An 11,499-nucleotide genomic window follows, 5' to 3' on the forward strand; every position below is an offset into this window, starting at 1 on the left:
GCGACACCAGATGACTCACACCGGAGAGAAACCGTACAAGTGTGCACACTGCGACAAGCTATTTACTCGGACTGAACATCTGAAAGTACACATGAGGATCCACACTGGAGAGAAACCGTGCACTTGTACTCGGTGTGGGACGAGTTTCGCACAATTAGCAAGCCTTAAATATCACATGAGGAGCCACACTGGAGAGAAACAGCCCGAATGACACATTTGGAAAAATTGAAAATCGCAAACTCAAAGAGTAGGTACTCATTAACCAAACGGACTTGCTTATCGAGGACTAAAAGAGCAGGTACTCAGCCAAATCTTGTCAAGTATGAATGTAACAGGATCATTTCAGGTGTGGCAGAGGCCAGCTAGTGTGTGCTGTGCAGGTAAGCCTCACTCCTCTGACCTCTAAAGGAGCCCTAGCGACAGGTGCTAGAGGCCATGGTCTTTAACCTCCTTGGTAGAGCACAGGGCCGGAGTGCGACTCCTTTTTAGCTCTGGAGTTTCAAGCCTTAGACCGGCCCACCTCAGTCGACGACTGCCTATATTAATATAGTGGCACACCTTTCGTGCAAATCCTTATGTACCACCTTTTGCAGCTTCAGTTCCAACAACCAGTATTTGCAAAAAACGCGAGTAAGACCGAATCTTCTTTTAAAAAAGGTTTACTGAACAAATGCAAAAAAAAAAAATACAGAGTTACAATAGACTCGATCAGCTCGGTCAAAAAAACTGTGTTGCTTCCAACATCCATAACTGCAATCTGCCTAAAACGTATGAACTAATGACCTCATGACGTATTACTGTCGGAAGCCAAAATACCAAATTAAAGGTTTTTAAATTATATCAATTACTAAATTATGCATTTTAGATAATACAATCACAATGAATTCTTATTAAATTTAAATATCAATTTTTATCATGTTTTAACCTTCACTAAATTATTATCACAAATGAATTATGCATAACTGGCTCTTACAATTAAAGTAACGTTATTTCCAGTTCAGTCTCAAATGACACTAACACGTCTTTTTCAAGGACACAGCTGCTTTAGAACTTCAAATGTTATTCATAAATATGAGCACGTTAATTCTTTATAGATATCCCAGAGTTCTTACGGGTGCTGGAAATCCTGGAAAATGCTTGATTTTTAACATAGTGTTTTCAAGTTTAGAAAAGTGCTTGGATTTTGGACAAAGTGCTTGAACCTGCTTGAATTTGCAGGGCTCGAAATTGTAACCGTTTTGGTTGCATACGTGCACAATTTTGTCTTTGACCTCAATATTTATGTTTTAATTTGGTCTATGTGACCTACATATATAATATGTGATCACAAATATATTTGGGAGCATTTGTGCGAGTGCATAAATTGTTGTCGTGTGACCAGTTTTCATTGCAAAATGTTCACCGCATGCGCGCATTTGTGGAGTGCTTGGATAAGCCCAAACAATCTGAATTTGAATTGTGTTCAATTGAATTATTAACAATTGTAAGTTAATACTACTGATTATGTCCTATTAGAAATGTTTTGAACGTCTGAAATTTAAGACAACTTAATTTTTTAAGTCAGATTTTTATAAACATATTTTTAAACCTGAAACGACAATCCAATGACTGTAAAGAAAAAATAGCAATGCACATGAAATAACATGAACGACTGGTCATGAAAGGTTAGTATTACACCCAAACAAAATCTGACTGTGAGCTCATTTCTTGAGATATCAACTTTAGGTGGAAAGAGACCAAACTTAAAAGTATACTTCATCCAATAACTAAACTTTTAAAAAAAATATTTTTAAATAATTTTTGGGTGAACTATTCCAATAAATCCATGCTCTTAAGTGCTCAACAATTTTTAGTTTTTTAAAATAGCACAATAGATCTAAATGTGAAAAAGTATTTAACCGTGGTTATTAGGTGCTGGAAAAGCATACAAAAAGTGCTTGAAAAGTGCTGGAATTTGAAGTTGGAAAAGGTGTAAGAACCCTAAAATCCAGTCCTTTGTAATGGTCGTCACACACAAAAAAATATGTACCCCTACATAAGTAACCCAAACAGTATTTTATGTCTTAAAGGGTCACGAAACACCAAAACACATTTTTTGAGCTGTTGACAGTGGTATATGTGTCCCACACTGCTAAAAACACTATTAGGACACCTATATTTCACTAAAAAGTGTAAATTGGTTGTTATTGCGTTATTTCAAGCAAATTCGTACTTCCTGTTTGAAACGAATTTTTGAAGCTGCGTCACGGTCATGACATAATAGCGTGTATTCCAGCGTGCAGACTGGACGTCTGTGCCAGAGTGTGTCTTATTACGTCTTACAGTGTGATGCATTAATGCATGAGTAAGGCTTGGTTCAAACCAATCAGCGCGCTCTATTGTGCAACTTCATTAATATTCATTACTGTCACAGTGTTTAGACGACAGAGACGCCACGTTGTGTTGGCAAAACAAGCGTGAAGTGTTGCTTTTATAGTTTGCTGCAGTTCAGTTTTGTTTTCATTTTCTCTCTGTGAGAGCTCAGACTTACGCTAGATTAACAGTGTACGCGACGCTCGACAACAATAACTTACGTGTCTAAGGAGGATTATTGTTTACCTGAGAGCTGTTCTCATCTGCAAACGCTGAGATCCTGATTCGCTTGTAGTCTCCTCTTAATAAAGACGCGGCTCTAGCTGCTGGTGATTGTCCTGTCTCTACAGATTTGGTAAGTGAGCGACCAGTGCTCTTTGTTTATTCAGTTCGTATTTTATTCGTATCAAACAAACTATACAGTTACAACCAAACTATAACCTCGTGTTGGATTTAGTGACCGGAATAACACACGCGGCTTTCTGACGCTACCTGCCGAGTGCATCTTAGTTTCCGGGAAATGCTGAGTTTTTTTTCTCTCATTCGCCGTGCGGTATCAAACATTGCATGAAAAATACACGCTTAGAGCAGCTCCTCCAATCAAATATCTCGTTTGTCGTGAGGGACATGAATGAATTCCCTGAATGAAAGAGCCAAACTGTAGTTAAAGTCCACCATTTAATAATTTGGCAAATAATTCGACTACAGATGTCCATGTAAACACAGTCACATTGTCCGCTGTGGTTGTGTGTTTTGACTCTGAAATTCAGCACGCCCAAATAGACACTCCGATACCAAGCCGCTTTTCTTCCTCCGACACTCCCCCCTTAACAGAGCTTGACACGCCCCCTTTTCTGACTTTTTCCAAAGTAGAGGTGTGAAAACACCCTGCTGAAACGAGGGGGTTTCATGGCCCTTTAACACTGTAAAAAACAAACATATTATACACTGGTGAGGTTCGAACTCTGGTCTGCCGCGTCAAAGCATAACGTGCTAACTACTAGACAACGATGCCACTGTTAAGTTACGCATTGTTATCTGCTTCTATTGATGTCTACTCTCTTTTCACCCTACTTTTTTTTTTATTTTTAATTTTTTTCCCCTTCTTAGATTTCTGATCAAGGTATGTCAGATTTATTAATGTGGTGAATCATCTGATTTTTATTGAGCAGGTGTAATATTCATTAATATTAATTAATATTCACTAAGGTGCCGCTGTTTGGGGTGGAATAGGGTGCATCCCGCAGGTTAATGATGATCATCATTAACCTACGGGCTGCATTTTGCTCACGGGGCTGCGAGAAAATAAATAAAAAGAGCGGCGCTGCGGCAAGTTAATGATTAAAAAGAGTGAGGCTATGGTCAAATAAACAAATAAATTAAAAAAGTGCAACTGCTGAGAGCGCAAGCTGCTAGGGACACCGGCCCTCGCAGCCAAAAAGCGGACCAGCCCACCGGGAATTCTCTCGGTGCTCCCGATTAGCCGATCCGGGCCTGGTAGAGCAACCAACTCCCATGCGGAAGGTCGCCAGTTCGATACCAGCTCGGAGCGGGTTGGGTGGCGTAGGACCGGCGGGGTCACACAGGCATATTGACTTCACTGTATTTTGTAAAGCGACAGTGGTTTTACCCAGTGTTTAGGGTTTCCGCGGAGTCTTAAGTCTAAAATTTAAAAATCTACATTTGTGGCCTTAAAGTCTTAAATTTGAGGTCTTAAACAGAGCTCGGTTGTAACGAGTGCTTATTTGAGTTACTGTTGCCTTTTTGTCAGCTGGAACCAGTCTGGCCATTCTCCTCTGGCCTCATCAACAAGGCATTTGCGCCCACAGAACTGCCGCTCGCTGGATATTTCCTCTTTGTCGGAGCATTCTCTGTAAACCCTAGAGATGGTTGTGCGTGAAAATCCCAGTAGATCAGCAGTTTCTGAAATACTCAGAGCAGCCCGTCTGGCAGCAACAACCATGCCACGTTCAAAGTCTCTTAAATCCCCTTTCTTCCCCATTCTGATGCTCGCTTTGAACTGCAGCAGATCGTCTTGACCATGTCTACATGCCTAAATGCACTGAGCTGCTGCCGTGTGATTGGCTGATTAGAAATTTGCATTAACAAGCAGTTGGACAGGTGTACCTTATAAAGTGGGCAGTTTGTGTGTATGTGTGTGTGTGTGTGTGTGTATGTATATGTATATGTATGTGTGTGTGTATGTATATATATATATATATATATATATATATATATATATATATATATATATATGTATGTATGTATATATGTATGTATATATGTATATATATATATATATATATATATATATATATATATATATATATATATATATATATGGAGAATTCTTGTAATATTGTATTATATTGGCATCATTAGTGTGTTATCTTACTGTCAGCCATCCTAGAGTGATTTTCATCTTTGTTTACAGCTGTGTTTTAGCCTGGTTATTTTACACGATGCTCAAAATTTGAGGTTGTGAATTAGCATTTTAATTTATCTTTTACCTCATAAGTTACATGTTAATTTCATTAATTAAGGACCTCTCTAGGAAAGTGAAAGTAGTAATTTCGTTAGGTAAACAAAGCAACCAAAGAACAGAAATAAAATAATTACGCAGATAAGTAAATTAGCATAATATTCATTTAAACAACACACAAAATATGCCACAGCCATGCGTGAAGTCACTAGACAGATGGAGCCAATGTGAGTACATCTTAATTTTCAGTCGAAATATGAAATCATGTATACATTATTGAAAAATAGTTTCGTTTATTGACAACTGAAGGATTTATTAATATCTGAGTAAAGGAATGAATACAACCATTACAAATAAATAAATACAAGTCAACAACACATGAAATCAAGCTTTAATCTAACTTGTTCTAACACTCATATTACAGACAGTTTGGCCAGTTCAGGAGAAGATCAGCAGGTCTTCATCTGTGTTTGCCATCATCATCATCATCATGCCTCACTGCTGCAGTCAGACTGGATCAGGGTTGGCACATGAGGCCGTCCATGCCTGAGAAACGCAATTATACAGATGATGAAGAGAGCACAGCAACATCCGGCCCAGATGAGGACACACGGGCAGCTAGAGGGATGCACGGACTTATCCACTGCACTACAGCATCTCCAGAACTCTGCTGTGCTTCGCCATGCCCACTGCGCTGAGGACATTGTAGATCATACCAAACGCATGTCAAAGACACCATGTGTGTGTGTGTGTTCAAAAATAAATATTCCTCATTCTCCAAATGAATTGTTTTTATTTAGATTTATTGATGTTACATTTGGGCAGTGCAGTTGGTAGCGCTGTCGCCTCGCAGCAAGATTTGTGATTCACGTTGGCAGTGGGTTTCCTCCGGGTGCTCCGGTTTCCCTCACAGTCCAAACACACATGCGCTATAGGGGGATTGATAAACTACATCGGCCGCAGTGTATGTGTGTTAATGAGAGTGTATGGGTGTTTCCCAATGATGGGTTGCAGCTGGAAGGGCATCCGCTGTGTAAAACATATGCTGGATTAGTTGGCGGTTCATTATGCTGTGGTGACCCCTGATTAATAAAGGGACTAAGCTGAAAAGAAAACCACAGCCAATTCAGCTTATTCAATTCCCCTATAGCACATGTGTTTGGACTGTGGGGGAGCACCCGGAGGAAACCCACGCCAACACTGGGAGAACAAGCAAACTCCACACAGAAACTCTACAGACCCAGCCGGGACTCAAACCAGGTGATTGTGCTACCATGCTGCCTGATCAGCTTCACACTTTCAATTAATTTGAAATTTCTCACAACTAAAACGAGATGGATTTAAACAAGTCATTTTTAAACACCACAGCAGCTGAGATCAGCCAAATGTAATGAGGGTTATTAACTTATGAATTTCACTCAAAATTTACCTGCATTAATGATCACTTATTCTGTACCTTATATTATTACAATTAACATGTTATTGATCATTTTAATTTCAGCGATGTCATGTTTCCATAGTATTTTTTTGTGTCTTGTGTGTTGTTAAAAATGGTACGCGGCTCCTTTAAGAACGGCTTTCCGCTTCCGGTTGCGTTTCTTCAGTTTGCGCCTGCAGAGGTGAGTGATTTACACTGAAGCTCCGTCTAAACAGCTTAATATGGGTTTGTTTGCTGCGGTAATACGTAAAACTTCGTGCTGAAATGCACATTACTCTTAATTAAACACATGAGCAGTTCGTGTGAATGATGTGCAGCTTGTGTTCATGGAGAAGGTGTATTGAGTTGAGTCTGTGAGCTTTGTTTATATATGATTCCCTGTCACTGATAGGATTGTTTACAAACGCAAGAGAAAGCCACAGGTTCAAGCTTCTGTATTGTTTGTAGTTTATGTAAGGGTTATTTAATAAAATCCGAGCCTTTTGTGTCCCTAAGAAATAACCAGACATTGCCTTTCAGAAACGCACCATACCTGCTGAAAAATCCAGCCTAGGATGGTTGGCTGGTTTTAGCTGATTTTAAAGGGGTTTTGGGCATTTCCAGCCTTAGCAGGTCAGGCTGGGGAGATTCCCAGCTGAACAGATGCACTTTACTCTCAGGGACTGATGTTTATAAAGTTTTTAATCTTCAAAATAAAGCATCGTAAGAGCTGAATAAAAGAAAGAAGTAATACTCATTACACATATCCTTGAAATTGTGTTAAACAAATGCTCAAAACAAGCCAAATAAACTGATAAATACACATTTACAGTCTCATATTCACTGTACAGGCATAAAATATAAACGTTATTAACTGTATAGTGATACGTCTAAATAATTTGAATTGTTTTGACACTAACAAGGGCAATATTTAATGCAGTAATAATAATAATAGTACTGCAATATAAACACCTTTAACAATTAATTTTAGCTCAATTGGTGATGTTATTTTTAGAAAGATAAATCTAAAACATATAAAATGACCAAAAGAAAGACCTTAATGGCTGTTAATGTCCTATTTGTAGTGCAAATTATAAGGAAATAGTAATAACACTAAATGACATGCCTTTTGTACAAAACTAACAAATAATATTGATAACACTGATACTCAAAATCCTTATATATGTGCTAACAATTCAATGCTAACCAAAAGACCGTCAACAAACGATAAACTTTCAAGATAAACAGTCTTTTTAAATTTCACTGATTAACATATAAACAATACCGTGTGCCCTTCATCAGCCAGGAGCTAAATGTGAGGAAACCTTTTTTGACTGCCTTTAAGATCGTTTTAACAGAGAGCACTCCAAAGTCCTTTCCTTTCGTAGCACTAAACACTTCACCAAAAACTTCTTTAATGTGGCTATGTTTTAAGACAACAGCACCCTCTACTGGATGGAGGTAGAAGTGTCCATGATGGAACAATTTAAATGTCATCTACAACCAGCTTGAACAGCTAAAGGCTGATTTATACTTCTGCGTCAAACGTCGGCGTATGCTACGGCGCCTCTCAAAAATTGTAACTACATGTCGCAACGACGCATGGCGCAAGCTCTGTGATTGGTCGGCTTGGTAGCGCTGACGAGTCTGGGCGGGACCAAGAGCCGCGCGGGCTGGACGCGAGCCTGATCGATTGTTTACAAGTGTGAAGTCCCTTAAAGGAGCTCCGGATGGAAATTTTTGTTTTGTGTTTACCTCATAGTTTAAGTTGTTGCTCGTCCGCCGGTTCCTGCCTCAAAATGAGCAAGTTTGAGCCACTTGTACATCCCGGAAGTGTTCAGGAAAAGCAAAACAGCAGCGAAGAAACTCGACACAGAGGAACATTTACACCTCACTGCCCACTAGCGTTTCGGAAGTGTTAATGCAGACCAACAGGGACAGCGCGCAGAAGTATAAATGCACAGCTACATGCGTTGCATGCGCCGTGGGTTATGCCGGGCACTTGACGCAGAAGTATAAACCAGGGTTTAGCCAGACTGGAAGCCCAACCAAAACCAGCTATGTCCAGCTTAAACAAGGCTGGTCAAGTTGGTTTTAGCTGGTCATTTTCCAGCCCGTCCAGCTAAGACCAGGCTGGAAAGTGCCAAAACCCCTCTAAAACCAGGCTGGTCGACCAGCTTAAACTAGCCAACCAGCTTAGGCTGGTTTAAGATGTTTTTTCAGCAAAAAAACATATTTTTTTTGCTAAAAAAAGAAAAAAAAATTGCATGGATTGAGATTCATAAATTTGCCCTAATCATCCTGAATTAATGCCTTTGTTGTTTACTTTCACTTTCTATTTAACTCCTTTACAGTGCAGTGTTCTTTATTTGAGACACGCCGTCATGTCTAAACCACAGGAGAGCACATGTGAAGAGAAGACGAGTGCATGTTTCACCTGCACGGAGTGCGGGAAGAGTCTGTCATGCAAGAAGACGTTCAAGTATCACATGATGATTCACACCGGAGAGAGTCCGTACACGTGCACTGAGTGCGGGATGGGTTTCAAACAATTACACAGCCTTAATCGACACATGATGATCCACACTGGAGAGAAACCGTACATGTGCACTCAGTGTGGGACGAGCTTCAGACAATTATACTACCTTAATCGGCACATGATGGTCCACACTGGAGAGAGACCGTACAAATGTGATGAATGCAGCAAAACATTCCTGAGCGCTGCACATCTGAAGGACCATCATAGAGTTCATACAAAGGAGAAGCCTTATTCTTGTTCTGAGTGTGGGAAGACATTCACACGACAGACACATTTAAGACGACACGAGAAGATCCACAGCGGAGTGAAAAAGTATAAGTGCTTTGAGTGTGATAAGGCCTTTATAACGGGGGAAGACTTGAAACGACACCTGATGATTCACACTGGAGAGAAACCGTACAGCTGCCCTCAGTGTGGGAGGAGTTTCAGAGGCGCACCACACCTTAAAAAGCACATGAAGATCCACAGTAAAGAGAAACGGACCAAATGACACAGTTAGCAAAACATTTATGTTTGTGGGGCGTGTCTGGACATCAGAAACCCTGGAATAAGAGACGACTGGATGAGGGAGATCTGTATTTGTGTTTTCCTTGCTTGATTTCATCACTGAAGACATGTTACACTGCATTTATATAAACCAGCTGAAGATGAACTAAATCAGGGGTGGCCAACCCGGTTCCTGGAGAGCCACCTTCCTGCAGATTTAAGCTGCAACCCACATCAAACACACCTGCCTGTAATTATCACGTGTGTTCAGGTCCTAATTAATTGGTTCAGGTGTGTTTGATATGGGTTGCAACTGAAATCTGCAGGAAGGTGGCTCTCCAGGAACCGGGTTGGCCACCCCTGAACTAAATGTGTTCAGTTGCACACCATGTGTGCAGCTTTATATCATTAAAAGTCCCTTGAAGTGTTTTGAAGTGTGTTTTGCTTTTATTTGATGTTTGATGTAATGTCAACCAGAGGGCGGGACATAGAATAGCTCCTCCTCTTTTAAATAAAAAAGCTGATTTTGGGCATCACAGTGGGTAGCACAATTCCCTTACAGCAAGAAGGTCACTGGTTTGAGCCCCGACTAGGTCAGTTGGCATTTCATTGTGGAGTTTGCATGTTCTCCCTGTGTTGGCGTGGGTTTGCTCCGGTTTCCCCCACAGTCCAAACAGATGCGCGATAGGAGAATTGGAAAAGATGAATTTGGCTCAGGCCCGGATTGGCTAATCAGGAGGACCGGGAGAATTCCCGATGGGCCGGTCCGTTTTTTGGCCGCGAGGGCCGGTGTCCCTAGCTCCAGAATCTGTTGCTCTCAGCAGTCACACTTTTTAAATTTATTTATTTACTTGACCACAGCCTTTTTATTCATTATTCTATCGCAACTCTTCTCTTTTTATCTAGTTTAATGATGATAAAACTTAGTTGTGTCTCCTTACTCCATACAGTTGTTGTGGTCCGGCAGTTAGCACGTTAGGTTAAGACTCTGCGGGCCCGGGTTCGATCCTCATTAGAGTAGTGTTATGTTTTCATTTTTATTGTTAAGACATATAATACTGTTAGGGTTGTTGGACATTTGAAGTTCTAAAGCAGCTGTTTTCTCAAAAAAAGACGTGAAAGTGTCATTAGAAACTGAATTGGAAATGACCTTATTTTAATATAGTCAGTCGTAAACTGAGGTGGGCCGGTCTGAGGCTTGAAACTCCAGGGCTGAAAAGGAGTCCCACTCCGGCCCTGATTTGGCTCTTGTGTATGTGTGTGAATGCAAGAGTGTATGGGTGTTTTCCAGTGTTGGGTTGCGGCTGGAAGGACATTAGTTGTGTAAAACATACACAAATGGATGTTCATTCCGCTGTGGCGACCCCTGATTAATAAAGGGACTAAGCCGACAAGAAAATGATTAGTGTTTTGTTTTATCACAGCTCTGCCAGTGAGAGTGGCTGAGCTCAAGTGCATCAAAAGAGAAGGGGGCGGGGCATGTCAGATACTAGAGAGCGTTTGATTGGTCAAGATTCGATGAGGAACTGAAATATGAGGTGGATAGAAAATAAATGTTTTTTCCATTTAGACAGTCGAACTACAAGCTTTGGATGTTTTATCAGTTTTACATCATCATTCAGTGTGTATGGGTGTTTCCCAGTGATGGGTTGCGGCTGTAAGGGCATCTGCTGCGTAAAACATGCTGGATAAGTTGACGGTTCATTTTGCTGTGGTGATCCAGGATTAATAAAGGGACTAAGCTGACAAGAAAATGAATGAACATCATTCATCCTTAGTCCCTTACTTCATCACAGTGGAATGAACCACCAACTATTACAGCATATGTTTTAAGCAGCCGATGCCTTTCCAGCCGCAACCTAGTACAAGGAAACACACTTATACACTACGGCCAATTTAGTTAATTCCCTTATAGCACATGTGTTTGGACTGTGGGGAAACCAGAGCACCCAGAGAAAACCCACTGCAAACAAAAATGCCAACTGGATCTGCTGGGACTTGAACCAGCGACCTTGCTGTGAGGTGACAGTAGCCACCTTACAAACTGCGTCGCCGGTTGTCTTCTAAACACATATTTTGTTGTTGTTTTGCAACACAGTAGTTATAGGTGTCTTTAAAATAGACAATACTCATGCTAACATCTAGAAAGTATTTACATTTCAAGGGACTTTTAAAATATTATCTGTAATTCTGCTTATGTTCCATCAAATCATTTAGTAATTT

General features: G+C 40.4%; 2 protein-coding genes across 7 annotated transcripts in view; both read left to right on the forward strand.

Annotated features, from left to right (window-relative positions):
• The window catches only part of si:dkeyp-53d3.3, an 11,080-nt gene extending 5,464 nt beyond the window's left edge, over nucleotides 1–5,616 (forward strand). Inside the window, exons 2-3 of one of the 2 annotated variants that reach the window (XR_012397420.1) lie at nucleotides 1–380; nucleotides 5,259–5,616. The exon at nucleotides 1–380 is cut by the window's left edge and continues 534 nt beyond it. Coding sequence is in view for 1 of the 2 variants with exons in the window: in NM_001089396.2 (NP_001082865.2) it covers nucleotides 1–211 (211 nt within the window). In the remaining variant the exon portion in view is untranslated. 2 annotated transcript variants of the gene reach the window in all.
• Nucleotides 5,617–6,165: 549 nt separating this feature from the next.
• On the forward strand, nucleotides 6,166–9,705 carry LOC100334104 (uncharacterized). Of its 5 annotated transcripts, none has more exons than XR_012397603.1 (3): nucleotides 6,346–6,453; nucleotides 8,606–9,453; nucleotides 9,607–9,705. XR_012397603.1 is itself a non-coding variant. In XM_002666114.8 (2 exons), the coding sequence occupies exons 1-2, from the start codon at nucleotides 6,385–6,387 to the stop codon at nucleotides 9,278–9,280; spliced, it is 744 nt and encodes a 247-aa protein (XP_002666160.2). In that variant the 5' UTR covers nucleotides 6,166–6,384; the 3' UTR covers nucleotides 9,281–9,705. The 5 variants fall into 5 exon arrangements, 2 of the variants coding, with proteins under 2 accessions (XP_002666160.2, XP_073793061.1); XR_012397602.1 differs by having other exon boundaries at nucleotides 9,619–9,705; XR_012397604.1 differs by having other exon boundaries at nucleotides 6,427–6,453; nucleotides 8,626–9,453.
• The last annotated feature ends 1,794 nt before the right edge of the window (nucleotides 9,706–11,499 follow it).

This window comes from Danio rerio, chromosome 22, assembly GCF_049306965.1.
Source record: "Danio rerio strain Tuebingen ecotype United States chromosome 22, GRCz12tu, whole genome shotgun sequence".
NCBI classification, from domain to species: Eukaryota; Metazoa; Chordata; class Actinopteri; order Cypriniformes; family Danionidae; genus Danio; species Danio rerio.